The 22594-nt window shown below is 41.9% G+C and overlaps 1 protein-coding gene across 6 annotated transcripts in view; it reads left to right on the plus strand.

The window, feature by feature from the left end:
- The window catches only part of DTX2 (deltex E3 ubiquitin ligase 2), a 155475-nt gene that overhangs the window by 80621 nt on the left and 52260 nt on the right, over nt 1–22594 (plus strand). For 3 of the 6 annotated variants that reach the window (XM_077296298.1, XM_077296296.1, XM_077296299.1), the window contains exons 3-5: nt 189–792; nt 4583–4641; nt 22366–22494. In XM_077296298.1, the coding sequence (XP_077152413.1) occupies nt 189–792; nt 4583–4641; nt 22366–22494 (792 nt within the window). The remainder of the gene's footprint in view (nt 1–188; nt 793–4582; nt 4642–22365; nt 22495–22594) is intronic. The other 3 variants (XM_077296300.1, XM_077296301.1, XM_077296302.1) reach the window with 1 other exon arrangement.

A 22594-nucleotide genomic window follows, 5' to 3' on the forward strand; every position in this document is an offset into this window, starting at 1 on the left:
CAGGTACTTATGATGGCAGTTATTGAAAGACCTATGTATCTTTTTCACTGACTTTGATGTTTATGCTGTGCATTACTGACAATTCCGGTATTATACATGATGTAATTGTCGGGGTTTACAGAATATAGGCGAGGCGAAACATGCATTTCTATATCACTGTCTTAATTTTCACTATTTTTTTTCCTCAGGAACTCTGAGGCCTGTGCGAAAAAGCCTTTATCCTCCAGACTCTGCACCAGCCAAGGGAATTTGTTGGGAATGGATAAATGATGATGGTTGTTGGACATCTTATGAAACTCAAATTTGCATATTTCTGGAGGAAAACTTTTGCAACCACAAACCATCTGTAGATCTGAGAGTATTTGGTTTCTGCTACATTGTTGACTTTCACACACTTTCTCAGATAAATCAACTTACTGGTTTTCGACGGCAGATACAGAGACGTCTTGATACCCCTTATCCAGTGATTACAAAGATGGGACCTGCACATAAAGCATCTGCCTGTGCTTGCCACCAGTGTCTTGCAAATAGTGGTGCCGGGCCTATGCCTGTTCGATATAGACACTCGATGATTAACTTGTCCACTTCCTCAAATTACCCAAACAGCAGTCGGACATCTAACGCTAGTGCTAGTTACCTACCTTATCCAAAACCAATAATGGCTAGTGCAAAATCTGCACCAAAGCTAAACAGCACTTGGTTAGTCCCATCAACATCAATGCAGATTCCTGGCCCATCATCTGCCAACGGAATGCAAGCACTTGGATCTCCTCCTTCTACTAATGGGCTAAGGTAAACCCTCGATTTTTACATGTTTACATTTTTCTATTACCGGTATGTATTTAATAGATTTATTATGTAGCTGCTGCTACTAGTTTAATAGGGCTAGCCCATCTCCTGTGTTCATAGACACATTGCTTTCCAGACATCCATCTTCCTGTATATAGGAAGTGGTGTGTGCTTCTGATTGACAGTTCTGGCTCGCGACAACACCTCACCACTGGCCTGAAAAGTGTAGTTACTGTATGAGGTATTTTTATTTCAGCAGAATCGGAAGTGTAGTGGCACTGAAAGTCGCCTTGATTGTTCGCTAAGTGTTCTCCAGTGATACTGCCCCGGCTTAGTGCAGTGTTTACAAAGAAAGAATGGAGTGTGTAAGCACTGCTCCTGTCTCCCCCTAGCCACACACTACCTGTAAACCATAAAATTAGAAAAAATACTGTTATCAGGAGAACGCTGATTTTAATAGTGACATGAAAATTGCTGGGGGGGTTTTACAAGCCCTTTCCAATAATGCCTTTTTCTGCAAATTGAAACAACCCCTAGTAGTCATTGATCTAAGGTCCAAAGCATGAACAGTTCAAGCCACATAAAGCATATTTTTGTGAATTAAAATGGAAGTTAGGCACTGTGTAAATGTATTTATTTGGAAATTTCTTGTCATTATAATTATTACTATATAATGTTTCTCTCAGCTTTTTGGCTTTTGTGTGGTGGCTCTATGGCAAGGGTGGGGAACCTTTTTTTCTGCCGGGGGCCATTTGGATATTTATACCATCATTCGAGGGCTGCATAATATTATCAACTTGAAAATGACCCCATTATTTTTGGCCGAACATTTAATTAACGCCCCACTAATGTAATTGTTGGAGCACTTTATCTTTGGTGAAGCTATGAGGTTAGGTTGTACAAGGGGGTGTTGCTACTCGTAACTACTTTTCTAGATTTGCGTCGGTCTGGAGCGCAGTCGACTCTTTGCGATACATTTTGTAAAGAACTCACAGCAGTAAGTCGTGTCGAACACAGATGTACATTATACTGCAGGTCTCCTCACAGAGGGAAACTCCTCACTGCTTAAGTAACGTTTATAGATCTCAAGCACAGGTATGAGACAGAGACTGCTGTATATACATTATATAGGATACACTGAGACTATTGTATATTCAAGTGTTTTTCACAAAATGTGATCATCAAAAAGATAATTTATTTCAGTGATTCAATACAAAAAGTGAAACACATATAAAGTCTTTATAAAGTGTTCACTTTTTGCATTGAAGAACTGAACGATATTAACTTTTTGATATTGGGTCATTCCATGTCAAGTGGACCAGTGGTCCCCACTCGACCTTCTCCGATTTTGCTGAAAATTTATAAGGATGTACATGTATGTTTGAAAAGAGGTTCTGTAAATTTTTAGGGCCAGATCTCAAATACATTGGGCACTGTTGACCTTTCACTGGAGGTTCCACCAAGCCTGCGGCTTCAGCTAAGAGGATTTTGCAAACTTTGGCACATAGCCATTAGAGTTCTATACTGGCTATGATGCTGAAATTTGGCATACTAGCTCAACTTTTGCTGCTAAACACGATAAAATTATTACCGGCTATGACAAAACAATATTTCGGCCGCAATTTTGTGTCAAAGTAGCTTGAAAAACGCGTCGCATAAAAGTTATGCCAAACTTTGCCCATATATAACTCAAGACCAAAAACCAATAGTAACTGGTGCTTTGCCCTGTACACCAAACATCTACATGACTTTGCATTGCTGCAATATCACGGTCAAAGCATATGTATTTGTGGAAATATTCACACCCACATATGATGAAAAACTTAAAAAAAAAAACGAATTTTACCTATTTTTAGGTCAAATTTCTCAAAAAGGGTACCCCTAAAATATATTAATTCTGATATCATTAGAAAGAGCACATTTTTCTCTACAAGGATCATTGGGTTTTTTTTTGGAGTCTCTCAGTTTAAGAAATGAAAAATGCCACTGCATTTACGATAGGAACTGGTGGATTGGAAATATTTCTGAAATTTCAGTCGACAAGCATGATGCATTAATAAATTTTATGCATCCTCATGGACCAGCTAACTTCTTTCACTGGCCTGTGAGAAATGATACATGCTGGATTCCCGAGCAGTCAATCATTGCAATAATTTCAGCACAGCTGCAACAGCAATGGGCCGACAATACAGCTTCTCTGAACCGATTATGTTGCAAATTCAGCAACAATTCCAGACCACTTAGACTGAACATTATGGCTTGGGAACCAACAAAAGATACCCAATATTAGGCTTGGGATCCTAGGCAAAGACACCCACCCTCAGGCTTTGGAACCTGCAATAAAGAGACCGCCCGAGGCTCGCCTTGCACGGCTATCGGCCATGGCTCCTAGGCGATGGGGCTGCCAATTCTCGAAAGACAGCATTATTACAATTCTTAATAGGATTATAATACCAATTCTTAGGGAATTGGTTGTGGTATAACCACCATGGACCAACGCAAGGGTTTGAATAGTGCAGTTACCATTCATTGCGTATTAATAAATAACACCATGTTCAGTGGCATTTTTCATTTCTTAAACTGAGAGACTCCAAAAAAAAAACCCAATGATCCTTGTAGAAAATTTTTTTCCCTTTCTAATGATATCAGAATTAATATATTTTAGGGGTACCCTTTTTGAGAAATTTGACCTAAAAATAGGTAAAATTCGTTTTTTTTAAAGTTTTTCATCATATGTGGGTGTGAATATTTCCACAAATACATATGCTTTGACCGTGATATTGCAGCAATGCAAAGTCATGTAGATGTTTGGTGTACAGGGCAAAGCACCAGTTACTATTGGTTTTTGGTCTTGAGTTATATATGGGCAAAGTTTGGCATACATTTTATGCAAAGCGTTTATCAAGCTACTTTGACACAAAATTGCGGCCGTAATATTGTTTTGTCATAGCCGGTAATCATTTTATCGTGTTTAGCAGCAAAAGTTGAGCTAGTATGCCAAATTTCAGCATCATAGCCAGTATAGAAATCTAATGGCTATGTGCCAAAGTTTGCAAAATCCTCTTAGCTGAAGCCACAGGCTTGGTGGAACCTCCAGTGAAAGGTCAACAGTGCCCAATGTATTTGATATCTGGCCCTAAAAATTTACAGAACCTCTTTTCAAACATACATGTACATCCTTATAAATTTTCAGCAAAATCGGAGAAGGTCGAGTGGGGACGATTTTTAAAACTGGTCCACTTGATGTGGAATGACCCTATTCTAATTTTGTTAGAAGCACTTGTACATAACATAGACCCCAACACTGCTGCATATTCATCACATAGGAGACACCGAGGCTGCAGTATATACACCACATAGGAGACTTGGGGCTGCAGTATAGACCTAATCACTGGAGATGCTGCTGTCGTCTTCTGTTTGACGGGAGCACATTGCGCACTAACTCTGCACGCAAAGTATGTTCTGACACTGTCACTGGCCAGCGTCACAACGTAATCTTTCATAGCTTGTGCCACAGCTTTCAGTAGTGAATTCTGCTTGTCCATTTTAGCAGAGTAAGAAGAAATTTAAGGGCCGCCAGCTGTCAAAACTCAGGTGCCGGCCCAAGCATTGCAGTCACTGAGTATCTGCACTGGAGCCGTAGGAAATGTCATCGAGGGCCGTAAACTGCCTGCATCCCTGAGGTTCCCCACCCCTGCATTTATGGGCTTAAGAGCTAATGTTGAAGCAGAGGCAGCATTTTAGACATTTGCCATGTGTAATACATTCTTTTGTGTTCATTTTGGATTTCTAGCTTACCATCACTTCCTATACAGACTCAGAACAGTAGTTCCTTGAAACAGGCTTTTGCAGGTAAGATATGTGCTGATTAAAAACTTAACATTTCTGGACTTGTAAGTCTTGTTTATTTTATTTGATGTGATTTTTATTGGAAAAGTCCTGTTCACACGTCTTGGGTTTCAGTATGTCCGGTTTCTTTAGCAATTTTTGACCTGCTGAATAGTGTTGCATGTTGTGCTATCGTTCCCAGTTTAAAGAAAAAAAAAAAGCAGTTTTACTATGGTGAACAGATCCTAATGCTTGTAGGCTGTGTTAGTATAGCTCTAACATGCTTTAAAAGGTCTTCCTTCTACTTAATACTTTAAGACGCTTCTGCTTGCCTAACGCTTGCCTTTACTAAACTGCATTATTATGTCAGTGCTCTAAAAAGTAGTATATGTCAGGGCTAGCTTTCAGCTATTCATTTTCTATACTGTGGGAGCTTTGGAACAGCCTCTGTAAATGCTAGTGCACCATTCTGGACCATGCACTTGGCATTTAGTTATCAACTTTTTTCAAGTTTTTTTTCTTCTTAACTCTGTTAAAACTGACATCATTACTTACTTTTTTCATAAGCACTGCCTGTTATCTAAGCAGTGCGGCCATCGTGACAAATATGAAGAATGTAGTACCTGCATCCACCTCACGTTATTGGGTCCAGAATAGCCCAAACAGTATAAGTTGTACTGTCACTCCTGCAGCTTTGACTTCTGATGCTGCACCTCTGGCCAAGCTCATGATAATGGGTTACAAATGATTTAATTTCATTCTAGAACTACACATCAAGGTCGCGTATTAAAGGGGTTGTGCAGCGTAAAAAATAAATGTAAAATAATGAACAGCCTCCCACGACCACTATATCCCCCATTTTTCCATTGGGACAGAAAGCGATGACATCGCATCTTTGGTAATCTGAGACCTGTAATGGCAGCGTTCAGATGTCTGGTACTGGACAACATCAGGGCGCCCAGTGCTTTATGAATGTCGTATATTTCTTTGTTTTTCAGGAGTACTCCACTTCCCAGTCTCCCACTTGCTCCTGAGGATTGACAGTTTGTACCAGTGGAATGGTTGTGCCGCTGATCCAAACTGTGTGCTCTCCCATGCTTTAAGTGACAGCATCGATACCTCTTCAGCATTAGAAGAGTATTTGGTCTCTGGACTTTGCTGGTATGTGCCTCCTTGACGAACAACTGGCCACTTCTTGTACACTGCAGAAGTGTCTGGTAACCTAGCAATGGGGCAATAAACTAAATTAAGAATCTCTCCATTCTTGAGAGCAAAGAGGATTTTTTATAAGTAAATTACAAAGTTGTTTCTTTTTTACAAGCAATTTTACCCATTTTGCAACATGAGGCAAGTGCACTTTCAGAACAATTTGGCATGTCAGAGAGACATAGGAGTCTTGTGCTGAGACCCCCAGCCATAACTAAGAGGAGGCAGAAACCCATCGGTGCTCTCCTCCAGGGCTGACCTTAATAGAGAGTCTGTGAGCCCTTCTTCAGCCTCAGAGGCTCTTTATATTTCTTCAGGCCATTCACTACTGCACAGGGATTGCACTGTTATTTTACGGTTTCATTACAAGGTACTCTGAATAGAACTAATATTCAGACATTCGTTCCTGTAAAATCAATAGTGTTTTAGAGTCTTTTACACAGCAAAGGCTTCCTGCATTGCAGTGACATTTTATAGTTTCGATCTCCTCCAGGCAGGGTGCAGCCTGCCCTCCAGACTGCCAGCAGCAGATTGCACATATTTCTTACATTTTCCCTGCTACAGCCTTGATCACAGGCATGTGAGTGGGATTTGAAGCTCAGCTATACCTTGGCCTCTAATCCTTGTATCACATGCTCCTCATCTAGGCTGTGACAGGGGGGAACACATGCATCATTGAAGTTGGTAGAAGAAGCGGAGTACATTTATCTGCAAAATTAATCAAGATAGGTTTGGGTTTTTTTCAGTATAGTCTCGGAATGTAATAAGGCTATAATCCTTTTCTGTCCCCCATCATGTGCACTGCATACATAGAATACTAAAAAATTAATGCATTTACAAGTGAGAGAATAAGATACGAAACTGGCTATAGAGGAATTGTCAGCAAAAATAAGCTTCTCTAGACAGAACGGATGATAATGGCCACACAGCGAAGACAAAATGATACTTGAACATTATGTGTATCAGCAGCCATCAGTTTACAACCACTGACCTAATTGTGTGTTCTTCTCCCTCATTTCACCAGAACGGCTTTGAATCTGCAAGAGCTAACTTCCAAAAAAAAACACTGAAAAGTGTCAGATAAAATTAATAATAATCTAACTATAACAACTTTTTTTAAAAAAAAATTTCAAATGATGATATGGCAGTATTAAAATAAGGAAAAATAAATATACCGGTATATCTCTGCCTACGAACCCTTGACACTTTAGTACTGCTGCCAATGTCCCTCAACTTGTCTCTGGGCTTCCTCCTACTTGGATTAAGATTGGAGGCAAACTGACAACCTTGAACCTTTTGTCATTCGTCTCAAACCATTTCTGGACAATTTTTCAGCTGACAGACCACCATTGGGTGATGCCATCGCTAAGAAGGAATAACATCCATTTGAATTCCAAAATGATGTAAAAAGAAAATGGGTTCATCTTACTAGGTGTCAGGAGACAGCCAGAGAATCTTGTAAATATTCCACTGCTGTCTTTCTTTGTCAGGAGACATCTGGGGGATCTCCCTGTGATTCCACTACTGCCACCAAATTGCCAGGGTCCAGCTGGATCTTGCGGCGTTCCCACCGCTGTATCCTTTGTCACAAACTAGCTCTTTGCTGCCTACAATTGTCAAAACAATCACGCAAGAGGAATTAACTTTACATCCTTATTCAGAAAAGTAGGCAGTGTTTATAAAAATTTACAAAATATATTACAAAAAAGGGACTAAACAATACATTACCAGGGGTGTCTTAGTGCTGATGTCCCTAATCTGGCAGAGGTGGGGGAGTGGCAGCGGCAGAGCAGCGAGTCACAGGAAGCAGGAGCCGGCTGCTGTGGCTAACTCCTGTGCCCGCTGCTAAAGGGAAATTAATATTTGCTCCATTCCATGCCCATGGGCGTGCAAAGGAGTGAATATTAATTTCTCTTTAATAGCGAGCACAGTGTTAGCCGCAGCAGCCGGCTTCTTGCAGCTTCCAGGCTTTCGAGTGTGCAGGCTACTTAAGGCAATGAATATTCACTGCATTTCACTCCCATATTCCTTCCCTTTAGGAGCTGCACATGTGAAAGCTTGGCAGCTGCAGGAACTCGGTGGCTGCAGCTAACACTGTGCTAGCTGAAGAGCAATGAATACTCGCTGTGCTCCGCGCATATAGTCCTGGCATGGAGAACAGTGAGTATTCGGGCAGCTGTCCTGGTAGACTTGTAGGCAGCACATGACGTCACTGCCATTCGCTTCTTACAAGCATAAAACAGCTGCTGGCACCAGAGCAGGGCGCGCAGGGAAAGTAAGTGTTTTTTTTGTTTGTTTTTTGTTTTTTTTTCTTTTGTTTTGTTTTCTGCTGGGGACCATGCATACCTGGATGGAGTGGGGGCCCTGCATACCAGGATAGGGATGAGGTCCTTGCATACCAGGTAAATATTCCCCTAAAGGTCCCAGGCGGGAGATATTAACCCCTTACTGCCATTGAAGGGGATAGTACGTCCAATGGCAGTACTCCCGCTTTGATGTGGGCTTCGGCGGTGGCCCTGCATTAAAGCCGGGACATGTCAGCTGTTTTGAACAGTGAATCGCGATCCACCCACTCCTATTAAATAGTTAAATGCCACTGTCAAACTCTGACACTGATATTTAATGCGTGCTTCCTGCCTTCCGTCTGGAAATGTGCGCATTGGTGACCTCCATTGTTTTGTCGGCATAGCAACCAGAGGTGTCCTTGAGACCTCTATGGTTATTGATGCAGGATTGCTATGAGCGCCACCCTGTGGACGGCGCTCATAGCAATGCAATACTTCTGCTACATAGAGGCGATCTGAGCATCGCCTCTATGTAGCAGAGGTGATCGAGTTGTGGCAGCTTCTATCCTCCCATGGAGGCTATTGAAGCATGCCAAAGCTTAAAGAAAAATAGTTTTAAAAATATATATAAAAAAATATAAAAGTTTAACCCCTTCCCGACCTGTGACACAGCGTATGCGTCATGAAAGTCGGTGGCAATCCGACCTGTGACGCATATGCTGTGTCACAGAATGATTGCGTCCCTGCAGATCGGGTGAAAGGGTTAACTCCAATTTCACCCGACCTGCAGGGACAGGGGGAGTGGTACTACAGCCCCCGTGGCTACGATCGCTCTGATTGGCTGTTTCACTTTCAACAGCCAATCAGAGCAATCTGTAATATTTCACCCATGAAAATTGGTGAAATATTATAATCCAGCCATGGCCGACGCTGCAATAGCATCGGCCATGGCTGGAGACCCCGATCTGGCCCCCCCACCGACTGACGGCGGTGATCTGCAGCCGCCGTCATTGTTCCCTACCCCTCCTTCCTGTCCTAAGCACCTTCCTCACCCCTCCGACCCTCCCCCGTCCTCCCTTCCGGCCGCCCCCCCCCGCTGTCCGATCACACACCCCCATACTTACCTAGTCCCGGTGTCCTTGGTCTTCTCGCATGGGCGCCGCCATCTTGGAAAATGGCGGGCGCATGCGCAGTGCGCCCGCCGAATTTGCCGGCCGGCAGATTCGTTCCCTGTACATTTTGATTTCTGTGATAGGTTCTATCACAGCGATCAAAATAAAAAAAATAGTAAATATACCCCCCCTTTATCACCCCCATAGGTAGGGACAATAATAAAATACAGAAAATATATTTATTTTTGTTTTTCCGGTAGGGTTAGGGTTGCACTTAGGGATAGGGTTGCACTTAGGGCTAGGGCTAGAATTAGGGCTAGGGTTGGAATTAGGGGTAGAATTAGGCTATGTGCACACGGTGCTGATTTGGCTGCGGATCCGCAGTGGATTGGTCGCTGCGGATTCGTAGCAGTTTTCCATCACGTTTACAGTACCACGTAAACCTATGGAAAACCAAATCCACTGTGCCCATGGTGCGGAAAATACAGCACGGAAACGCTGTGTTGTATTTTCCGCAGCATGTCAATTCTTTGTGCGGATTCCGCAGCGTTTTACACCTGCTCCATAATAGGAATCCGCAGGTGAAATCCACTCAAAAAACACTGGAAATCCGCAGTAAATCCACAGGTAAAGCGCAGTGCGTTTTACCTGCAGAATTTTCAAAAACTCTGCGGAAAAATCCGCACACAAATCCGCAACGTGGGCACATAGCCTTAGGGTTGGAAGTAGAGTTAGGGTTGGAATTAGGGTTAAGACTAGGGTTAGGGGTGTGTTGCGATTAGGGTTAGGGGTGTGTTGGGGTTAGTGTTGGAGTTAGAATTGAGGGGTTTCCACTGTTTAGGCACATCAGGGGGTCTCCAAACGCGACATGTTCCACCATTGATTCCAGCCAATCTTGCGTTGAAAAAGTCAAATGGTGCTCTCTCCCTTCCGAGCCCCGACGTGTGCCCAAACAGTGGTTTACCCCCACATATGGGGTACCAGCGTACTCGGGAGAAACTGGACAACAACTTTTGGGGTCAAATTTCTCCTGTAACCCTTGGGAAAATAAAAAAATTGTTGCTAAAAGATAATTTTTGTGACTAAAAAGTTAAATGTTCATTTTTTCCTTCCATGTTGCTTCTGCTGCTGTGAAGCACCTGAAGGGTTAACAAACTTCTTGAATGTGGTTTTGAGCACCTTGAGGGGAGTAGTTTTTAGAATGGTGTCACTTTTGGGTATTTACAGCCATATAGAACCCTCAAACTGACTTCAAATGTGAGGTGGTCCCTAAAAAAAAAAAAAAATGGTTTTGTAAATTTTGTTGTAAAAATGAGAAATCACTGGTCAAATTTTAACCCTTATAACTTCCTAGCAAAAAAAAAATTGTTTCCAAAATTGTGCTGATGTAAAGTAGACATGTGGGAAATGTTATTTATTAACTATTTTGTGTCACATAACTCTCTGATTTAACAGAATAAAAATTCAAAATGTGAAAATTGCGAAATTTTCGCCAAATTTCCGGTTTTTTCACAAATAAACGCAGAAATTATCGACCTAAATTTACCACTAACATGAAGCCCAATATGTCACGAAAAAACAATCTCAGAATCGCTAGGATCCGTTGAAGCGTTCCTGAGTTATTACCTCATAAAGGGACACTGGTCAGAATTGCAAAAAATGGCCAGGTCATTAAGGTCAAAATAGGCTGGGTCATGAAGGGGTTAAATCACCCCCCTTTCACCCCATTCAATATAAAACAATAAAAAAAAAACCATACACATATTTGGTATCGCTGCGTTCAGAATCGCCCGATCTCTCAATAAAAAAAAAAAAGGATTAACTTGATCGCTAAATGGCATAGCGAGAAAAAAAATCAAAACGCCATTAAAATGCAATAACGGGTGATCAAAAGAATGTATGTGCACAAATGTGGAATCATTAAAAACGTCAGCTCGGCGCACAAAAAATAAGCCCTCACCCAACCCAAGATCACGAAAAATGGAGACGCTACGGGTATTGGAAAATGGTGCAAATATATATTTTTTTAAGCAAATCTTGGAATTTTTTTTCACCACTGAGATAAAAATGAACCTAGACATGTTTGGTGTCTATCAACTTGTAATGGCCTGGAGAATCAAAATGGCAGGTCAGTTTTAGCATTTCGTGAACCTACCAAAAAAGCCAAACAAAAAAACCAGTGTGAGATTGCACCTTTTTTTGCAATTTCAACGCACTTGGAATTTTTTTCCCTGTTTTCCAGTTCAAGACATGCGAAAACCAGTGATGTCATTCAAAAGTACAACTTGTCCCGCAAAAAATAAGCCCTCACATGGCCATATTGACGGAAAAATAAAAAAGTTATGGCTCTGGAAAGAAGGGGTACGAAAAACTAAAATGCAAAACAGAAAAAAGCTCTGGTCATGAAGGGGTTAATGCCATATTTCCTATCATTTTAGCTTTCTATAGATGGTAAACATGGCATATATACTGTTAACAATCGGGCTATTATTTTGGGGCGGAAGTGCAGACAACCTAGTGATGTAAACAACTGTGTTTGTTTGCCAAAGAAAATGTCTCCAATAACTATAGAACTTGTGATGGTCACAAAAAAAAAAATATTCATAACTCAACTCAACATCGGCTCCAAAGAGTCTGCTTGGGAAGCCTCATCTCCACTGGCGCTGAAAGTCTCATCTCCCAGCTTCTTGTACAAACTGTCCTAACCCACTTATAATAATAATAATAATAATAATAATCTTTTTTTTATATAGCGCTAACATATTCCACAGTGCTTTACAGACGTTATCATCGCTGTCCCCGTTGGGGCTCCCAATCTAAATTCCGTATCAGTATGTTTTTGGAATGTGGGAGGAAACCAGAGAACCCGGAGGAAACCCATACAAACTCTTTGCAGATGTTGTCCTTGGTGGGGTTTGAACCCAGGACTCCAGCGCTGCAAGGCTGCTGTGCTATACACTGAGCCACCGTGCTGCCCCACTTAAATTACCTTTTCACAGCAGGAGGTCATAGTTGAACAGGGTTTTGATGTTTAGAGTGCTAGCTCTTGACCACTTTCCGAGTTATGATAAAGCCATGCTTCAATCACCAATATGAGGGAGACGCGTCCTCTCTCAAGAGACTGTTTAGATATTGGTCCTATTTCACCATTACATCTGACACTAGGCCTTTACCTTCATTGCTCTATGGTCCTATTCTTATGTTCACATGCTAATTAGTTGTAGGCTCTTAAGACAGTGGGTAGTATGATTATATAGCAAGCTGTATTTTCAATATATTTTTAGACCTTTCTATCATAACCATCATGAAGTTATTTAGTTGGGGTTACACTAGCTCTTCTGTGTGATCAGACCAAAAGGACTAGCCTCCTCTCCCAATACTTCTCAGTGAGATTTGAGCGCCCCTGAGGCTAGTTTCCTGGTTCTCTTTTTTTTTTTTTTTTTTTTTTTTTTTACCTTTTTTTGTTCGTGTTCGCTGTGTATCAGAAATGCCAAAAAGACCTGGTGTTTAGGAGGTGCTCCAACCCAGTCATCTAATAATCAGTTTGTCTCTTGTCTGAGTTGCACAGACTCTTACAGATAAGAGACCCTTAAAGCCACACACTCGTATAAATTATAGAACTATAAATGCAATAATGTTTAATACATAATAGTGATAGCCCCAGGTGGTCAGTGGTAAAGAGTGGTGACTGTTAATTTGTGGCCAGATAAATCCCATGCCTTTTACTGTTCCAATGAAATAAGATCATAGTTGTGCACTTAGTCTATGTTTCTGTTCACACGTTCAGGTTTTTTGTATGCAGTTTTTAAGTGTACACGTTGCAGAATTGCCGCAGAAATTTCTGCGGCAATTCTGCAACTTCCTGCTGCGGGTATATCGCATGCGGAATTCACATGTGTTTTCCCGCTAAACACGAGCGTTTTGCAAGCATAATTAGCTTGCAGAATGCTTGCGCTTTTACAAGCGATCTGTAGCATCACTTGGAAAATGATTGACAGGTTGGTCACACAAGCATAGTGCTTGACAAATGTGACCAACTTTTTACTATTGATGCTGCCTATGCAGCATCAATAGTAAAAGATAGAATGTTAAAAATAATTATAAAAAAAAGTTATTCTCACCTTCCGACGGCCCCGATCTCAGCGGCTTTCCCAGCGGCTTACGTTCCCAGGGATGCATTGCGTGAAGGACCTTTGTGACGTCAGTCACGTGACCGCGATGTCATCCCAGGTCCTTCGCGCAATGCATCCCTGGGAACGGAAGCCGCCGCGTGCAACGCTGAGAGGCGGGAGGACTTCGGGGTCCATCGGAAGATAAGTATATCAATATTTTTTTCTTTTAATTCTTTTTTTTTTTTTTTTCTTTTACAGAAATATGGTTCCCAAGGGCCTGGAGGATATAGTCTCCTCTCCTCCAGACCCGGGTACCACCGCACATGATCCGCTTACTTCCCACATGGTGGCGATTCCGCAAAAAGAATGAGCATGCTGCGTAGTTTTCCACGATGCGATTCCGCCGTGGAAAAATACGCAGCATTAGCACAGCATTGCGGAATCCCATTGAATTCAATGGGCTGTGTTGTGTATGCGTTTTCTGACCTGTCAGGGCAGACAAAGTACACCTGCGCCGCAGCCGCGGCATGAAGACCAGAAGAGGATGTCATGGAATGAAGATAGGAGGCGCCGACCGGACCTGAGACACCCATCGGACCCGGACTGCAGCGGGACCGCCCCTGGGTGAGTATAATCTAACGGTTTTTTTTCTCCTCTTTTAGGTAACATCGAGGGCTTATCTACAGCATTACAGAATGCTGTAGATAAGCCCCTGATGACGGTGAGCTTACCTCACCATCGATTTTGGGGGTGACGGGTTCCCTTTAAGAATATCTTTTCATTAGTAATTTAGTCTTGAGTGCTGCTGGCTTGGCTATATTAACCCTTTAACTACCTGTGCTGTACATTTTTTTTTTTTTTTTTTTTGTCATTTGTGTGTATGGAGAGAGCACGGATGCATTATTTACCCCATTAGGGTATTATAAAAACTGCAGCTTAGTGTGAAAGTAACAAGCCCTCATGCAGATCCACTAACGGAAAAATTAGCTACATGTTACTGCAAATGTTTTTTGTTTACATAGTTCAGATTTTTTTTAAAAACTTTTACAATATGAAAAGCCCTTAGACATGGCCCTAATCATATTGGCTTAGAATCATATTGTGAGGCCATTTGTAGAGTTGATCTAATTTGTTTGGGTTTGTTTGGATCACGCCAGGTGATCCGTGCCACGGCTGCATGTTGTGGCTCTGTGACTGTCACTGTCACAGCACATGCATGGAGAGTGTAACAAACAGGCTCTAGGAACTTAAAGGGAACCGGTCACCAGGATTGTGCACAGTAACCTACAGTGTCAAGTCTGTGCCGTTATACTGATTACAATGATCCCTTGGTTGTTGTGTAATCTTTATTTTCAGTTAATGATATACTCGTGCCCCGGGGCGGCCTGTGGGGTGTCTTCATGTGGTGCTCTGATTAGGTATTCATAATGCAGACTGCTGATCTTCCCCCTAGTTTGCATAATGAATATCTGTACATAGTGAAGAAAAAAAAAAAACGCTTCTGCAGGCAGGTGGCGGCCGTGGCTCATGTGCTGCAGCATAATCACATGTTTAGTGTCCAGTTAATAAGTATTCTTGAGTTATTGAGCAAAAAAAAAAAAAAAATTTGAAAATGACGCCTGAGAAGTAGCAGCTATCGTGTGTATAGAGATCCGATAGCTACTATTGCTCAGGCATCGGCGGCGCCATCTTGCTGTAGAAGAAAAGAACTTCCTCCTCCAAGATGACGCTGCCTGCGCAGCAGCAGTTCTTGCAGATCAAGATCTTGGAGGAGAAAATTCTTATTCTTTTTTTCCTTCTCCAGCAAGGTGGTGCTGCCTGCGCAATAGGAGCTATCGGAAGACGTTTTTAGCGATTCCTAGTTTATTTATATCTGGGTTTTTTTATCACGTTTTATTCCACTTTTTGTTCAGCGGTATGATGATATAGCATTGTTTTTTGCCTTGTTTCTTTATTTATTTTCTGGTGTACGCTAAAGGGGTTAACTAGTGGGACAGTTTTATAGGTCTGGTTGTTGTGGACTCAGCGATACTAAATGTGTACTTTGTTTTTTTTATACAAATATTTATTTATAGATACAATCTTTAGTTTTATTTTTGATTGTTTTTTTATATATTTTTACAATTTAACTTTTTAATTTTTTTAATTTTTTTTTTTACTCTGTCACACTATGGGACTATCATTTGTTGCAGGCTGATCGCTTGTACAGCAGCATCCCCATGCTGTACAAAAACTGTTAGTTCTGCACTGACCAAGTTGCCTATCATGCACTGCGCATGATCAAGCAACTTTCTTAACTCTGGTGAGCCAGATGTCATCATGACTACATTGGGTCACCATGGCAATTCTCAGGACTCCGCATCACGCCGCGGGGTCTCCTATCCAAATGTAGAATAGCAGTCCTGCCGGCTCCCGAAATGCTGCAATCGCATTCGATTGCAGCTTTTGGTGGGTTAACCCCTTTACCCCGAAGGGTGGTTTGCACGTTAATGACTGGGCCAATTTTTACAATTCTGACCACTGTCAGAGTTTATAACTCTGGAACGCTTCAACGGATCCCGGTGATTCTGACATTTTCTCGTGACATATTGTACTTCATGATAGTGGTAAAATTTATTTGATATTACCTGTGTTTATTTGTGAAAAAAGCGGAAATTTAGCAAACATTTTGAAAATTTCGCAATTTTCCAAATTTGAATTTTCATGCAATTAAATCACAGAGATATGTCACACAAAATACTTAATAAGTAACATTTCCCACATGTCTACTTTACATCAGTACAATTTTGGAACCAACATTTTTTTTTTGTTAGGGAGTTATAAGGGTTAAAAGTTGACCAGCAATTTCTCATTTTTACAACACCATTTTTTTTTTTTTTTTAGGGACCACATCTCATTTGAAGTCATTTTGAGGGGTCTATATGATAGAAAATAACCGTGTGAAACCATTCTAAACTGCACGCCTCAAGGTGCTCAAAACCACATTCAAGTTTATTAACCCTTCAGGTGTTTCACAGGAATTTTTGGAATGTTTAAATAAAATGAACATTTAACTTTTTTTCACAAAAAATGTATTTCAGCTCCAATTTGTTTTATTTTACCAATGGTAACAGGAGAAAATGGACCCCAAAAGTTGTTGTACAATTTGTCCTGAGTACGCTGATGCCCCATATGTGGGAGTAAACCACTGTTTGGGCGCAAGGGAGCGCACGGAAAGGAAGGAGCGCCGTTTGACTTTTCAATGCAAAATTGACAGGAATTGACATGGGATGCCATGTTGCGTTTGGAGAGCCACTGATGTGCCTAAACATTGAAACCCCCCACAAGTGACACCATTTTGGAAAGTAGACCCCCCTAAGGAACTTATCTAGATGTGTGGTGAGCACTTTGACCCATTAAGTGAAAATTATTATTAAAAAATAATAATTTTTTAGCCCCCAGTTTTTTATTTTCCCTAGGGTAACAGGAGAAATTGGACCACAAAAGTTCTTGTCCAATTTGTCCTCCGTGCACTAATACCCCATATGTGGGGGGTGCTGTTTGGGCGCATGGGAGAGCTCGGAAGGGAAGGAGCGCCATTTGGAATGCAGACTTAGATGGAATGGTCTGCAGGCATCACATTGCATTTGCAGAGCCCCTAATGTACCTAAACAGTAGAAACCCCCCACAAGTGACCCCATAATGGAAACTAGACCCCCAAGGAACTTATCTAGATGTGTTGTGAGAACTTTGAACCCCCAAGTGTTTCACTACAGTTTATAATGCAGAGCCGTGAAAATAATAAAAAATTTTCACAAACTATTTTTTAGCCCCCAGTTTTGTATTTTCCCAAGGGTAACAGGAGAAATTGGACCCCAAAAGTTGTTGTCCAATGTGTCCTGAGTACACTGATACCCCATATGTTGGGGTAAACCCCTGTTTGGGCACACGGGAGAGCTCGGAAGGGAAGGAACACTGTTTTACTTTTTCAACACCGAATTGGCTGGAATTGAGATCGGATTCCATGTCGCGTTTGGAGAGCCCCTGATGTGCCTAAACAGTGGAAAACCCCCCAATTCTAACTGAAACCCTAATCCAAACGCATCCCTAACCCTAATCCCAACGCTAACCCTAACCACACCCCTAACCCTGACACACCCCTAACCCTAATCCCAACCCTATTCCAACCGTAAATGTAATCCTAACCCTAACTTTAGCCCTAGCCCTAACCCTAATGGGAAAATGGAAATAAATACATTTTTTACATTTTTTAATTTTTCCCTAACTAAGGGGGTGATGAAGAGGGGTTTGATTTACTTTTATAGGGGTTTTTTAGCGGATTTTTATGATTGCCAGCCGTCACACACTAGACGCTTTTTATTGCAAAAAACATTTTTTGCATTACCACATTTTGAGAGCTATACTTTTTCCATATTTTGGTCCACAGAGTCATGTGAGGTCTTGTTTTTTGCGGGACGAGTTGACTTTTTTATTGGTAACATTTTCGGGCACGTGACATTTTTTGATCTCTTTTTATTCCGATTTTTTGTGAGGCAGAATGACCAAAAAACAGCTATTCATGAATTTCTTTTGGGGGGGGCGTTCATACCTTTCCGCGTTTGGTAAAATGGATAAAGCAGTTTTATTCGTCGGGTCAGTACGATTACAGCGATATCTCATTTATATCATGTTTTTATGTTTTGGCGCTTTTATACGATAAAAATTATTTTATAGAAAAAATAATTATTTTTGCATCGCTTTATTCTGAGGACTATAACTTTTTTTTTTTTCGCTGATGATGTTGTATGGCGGCTCGTTTTTTGCGGGACAGGATGACGTTTTCAGCGGTACCATGGTTTATATCCGTCTTTTTGATCGCGTGTTATTCCCCTTTTTGTTCGGCGGTATGATAATAAAGCCTGGTTTTTTGCCCTGGTTTTTTTTTTTTTTTTTTTTTTTTTTTTTTACACGGTGTTCACTGAAGGGGTTATCTAGTGGGACAGTTTTATAGGTCGGGTCATTACGGACGCGGTGATACTAAATATGTGTACTTTTATTGTTTTGTTTTTTTTATTTAGATAAAGGAATGTATTTATTGTAACAATATTTTTTATTTATTTAGGATTTTTTTTTTTTTTTAACACGTAATTTTTTTTTTTTTTTTTTACTTTGCCCCAGGGGGAGACAATCACAGTAAAGTGACAGATCGCTGATCTGACACTTTGCTGTGCACTGTGTCAGATCAGCGATCTGACGCGCACAGCAGGGAGGCTTCCCGGTGCCTGCTCTGAGCAGGTGCTGTGAAGCCACCTTCCTGCAGGACCCGGATGCAACCCCGCGGCCATTTTGGATCCCGGCCTGCAGGGAGGAGGAGGTATTAGACCCTTGCAGCAACGCGATCACATCGCGTTGCTCCGAGGGTCTCAGGGAAGCACGCAGGGAGCCCCCTCCCTGCGCAAAGCTTCCCTATACCACCGGAACACTGCGATCATGTTTGATAGCAATATGCCGGGGGCGGTCCGTGACAACTCCTGGCACATAGTGCCGGATGTCAGCTGCGATAATCAGCTGACACCCAGCCGCGATCGGCCGCGCTCCCCCCGTGAGCACGGCCGATCGCTCTGGAAGTACTATTCCGTCCTTGGGAAGTAGGGCCCACCCCACATGGACGGAATAGTACGTCTAATGGCAGAATGGGGTTAAAATCCCGGGAGTGGTGCATAACTGCTCCTGGCACTTAGTGCTGGGTGTCAGCTGTCAGAATCAGCTGGCAGCGATCGCCCGTGCACAGCCGATCGTGTTGACGTAGTAATCCATTCCTGGTCGGCTATATGATATGGTCCCTTTAAAAAATGTAAAAAAAGTTTCGGAAATGAAAAAGAGAAATCGCTGATCGACATTTAACCCAAAATCGACGCCATTCTAACAACTGCACCCCTCAAGGTGCAAAACCACATTAAAGAAGTTTATTAACCCTTCACATACTTCACAGGAACTAAAGCAACATGGAAGGAAAAAATAAACATTTAAGGTTTTTTTCACAAAAATTTTACTTCAGATCCCAATTTTTTTATTTTAATAATGTTAACTGGAAAATGGGTCACAAAATTTGTAGCGCAATTTCTCCTGAGTACACCGATTTCTCTATTTAGTTCATGGGCTGATTCTAGTATTGTAGTTGAGCCCCGTTATAATTTTAGGCAGCCTTTTAATAGAACCCCTTCTCCATGGTTCTTATTACATAGGGGTTTTGGTATAGTTTTCTTCTTTTCATTGCAAGTATTCAGGTTGGCTTGAATTAACACCTTATTTAAGCTTCGGAATGCTACTAAAATATTTCTTGTTTCTTTTAATGCTCTGTTTTATACCCAATTTAGACTAATCCTTCTTACATAGCTAATAGTGATGAGTGTGCAAGCTCAGATAAGGTGTTATCCGAGCCCACTTGTGTGGTAATAATATTCTGGCTGCATGTCTCGCGGTTGTTCGACAGCCACTACACATGCTGGGATTGCAGTCATGGTAACCTGAACAAAGTATTTGAGCATGCCGAAGACACTCTATTAGCGCACGAGCATGCTCATTTATCACCTTATCCGAGCATGCTTGCTTATCACTAATAGCGAACAGTAGCGCGCTGAGCATTGTTCTGCCTGTTTCTTCTTGCTTTGTGCTTAATATAAAGTTTAGGATTTTGTGTCCTTTTTATGATAGTTCAAAAATGTATTTCTAATATGACATGAATTTAATAAAACATGCACTCTTAGTATTATTTAATACAGTTGCTTAGGGCAAACATTTGCTTACAAAAAAACTGACTGTACACAGCATGCGGTGGAGACTAAAAAGAACCTATTGGCATAAGGTAATCTACCTTTCATGTAGTGTAGCGCTGTAAATATAAATCTTAAGACAGTGAAGTCAAATTTAAAGTTTAAAGGGAATTGGTCAGCAAGTATTTGCTATGTAATCTGACAGCTGCGTGATGTAGGGACACATACTGATTCTAGCGATGTTTAGTGGGTGCAGCAGTTATGATAGTCGGCCTTCTCTACTGCAGATCTAGCATAGCTCTGTTGTTGAGCTATATAAACCGCCAACACCCCAGCTTTCTGCCTACATTGTATAGTGACTAGAGATGGGCGAACCTGAACAGTAAAGTTCGGCGTCCGTACCGAACACCTACTGTTCGGGCACGAACACCCAACACGGACTTCACCAGGAAATAAGTGTTACTGTTCGGGTTCGGCTGCCCAAACACCGGGTGTTTGTTGCATAGTCATGTGCATAGCAGCGTGGCAAATACCGTTTCTGATCGGCTGTGAAATCGTCCCAGCCAGTCAGAGCCGCGGTTCCCACACTGTCAAGACAGTGTGAGCGCTCAGCTGTGATCAAAGGTATAACGTTTACCTCCGGTCACTGGTGTCAGCTGATGGGACTACCACTCCCATCATCCGACACCTGCTGCCACTAATAACAGTGAGAGCAGGCCGCGGCGGATGGGAGTATTCATCAGCTGCTCCTGCACTATAAATAAATAATTAAAATAAAAAAAAACTGCGTGGGTTCCCTTGTATTTTTGCTAACCAACCAAACAAAACTCACAGCAGGGGGCTGCAACCCTCAGCTTCAGCAAGGCTGGTTATCAAGAATAGAGGGGCCCCCACTCGTTTTTTTTAATTATTAAAATAAATAATTTAAAAAAACGGCGTGGGGTACCCACGCTTTTGATAACCAACCTTGCTAAAGCTGACAGCTGGGGGCTGGTATTCTCAGGCTGGTAAGGGGCCATGGATATTGCCCCCCCCCCCCCCCCCCCCCCAGGCTAAAAATAGCCCCCAGCTGCCCAGAAAAGGCACAACTATTGATGCGCCAATTCTGGCGCTTGCCCTGTAGCGGTGGCAAGTGGGGTAATATTTGTGGAGTTGATGTCACCTTTGTATTGTCCGGTGACATCAAGCCCACAGCTTAGTAATGGAGAGGCGTCAATAAGACAGCTATCCAGTACTAATCCTATAGTTATATGTTAAGAAAAGACACAGCCAGAATAAAGTCCTTTATGTGAAATAAGACTAAACACCATTTTCCATTTTTATTACGTCTAATTCCACCGAAGCCCTTGATCTCCTGTAATAAAAGTAAAATAAAAAAACAACAATAATACCATACCTGTCCATCGTTCCGTCCCACGCCATAATCCATGTCTGAGGGATAAACCGTTTTCAACCTGGACGGTGCCAAGATGCGACGGTCCAGGCTGAAAACCTCTGGTGAATGAGCTGCTGGGAACGCAGCGTCAGAGACCGGTGGTGGCGTCATTGAGGTCACGTCTGGTCACTGAGGCTCCGTTCCCAGCTGGGCTGAACTGCTGTGACCTCGGTGACATTCCCGCTAGCACCACAAGTTTTTCTTGGGAACCAAGGCTCTGACCGGTGGAGATGATTTCCCTGTCGATCAGAAGCCGTGTTTGCAGTGCTATCATGCACATGACAGCGCAGCAAACACTCAATGTCCGGGCCCCCCATTCAAGTGAATGGGGTTCGGGTCTGGGTACTGTCCTTGTACCCGAACCCGGACTTTTTGTAACTGTTCGGTTAAACCTGCCAAACCCGAACATCCAGGTGTCTACCCATCTCTAAATAGTGACTGAAAACTGCTAATCAGTAGTGGAGGAGGGTTTGCACTAAGGCACAAGTCCAGTTGTCCTGCAGTGATAATCTCCTGCTGATAAAACAATGATTTGTATTTAAACGGTAAAACAGAGCAATAAGTGACACATCACTGTATTCACGGTTTCTCCTAAATTATGGGGCTCTCAGATTACTTAGCAAAAACTTGCTGACTGATTCACTTTATTGAATCAACAAGCACACACCATTTTTCAACCCATTTATTTACTATGAATAGCATTTTTTTTATTTGTTTGTTTTTAACATTTTGTTCAATTTGACATTTCCTGCCTATTTTATTTAGCATTTATTTGTATTTTATTATTTTTATTTCTTATCCTCCCCATTGTTTCCTTTTTGCATGTGAATTTTCATGTAAACCTAGGCATGACGGCTATTCTGATGTCTGCAGCTGGGCTCCCTGTGCGTCTTACCTCTGCACCCACCAACCCACAAGTGGCCAGTAAACGTGATAAACAGTCAGTTAGGAAATTGAGGAAAATGCCCAAGAAAGGTAGTTTATCAACCCTTTCACACCCCTTTTTTATCTTTATTTGAATTTTAAGCTGTCTTTTTATACTGCACCACCTCAAATAATATCCTTTTCTTGCTCA

The sequence above is a fragment of the Ranitomeya variabilis genome, chromosome 3 (assembly GCF_051348905.1).
Source record: "Ranitomeya variabilis isolate aRanVar5 chromosome 3, aRanVar5.hap1, whole genome shotgun sequence".
Classification (NCBI taxonomy): Eukaryota; Metazoa; Chordata; class Amphibia; order Anura; family Dendrobatidae; genus Ranitomeya; species Ranitomeya variabilis.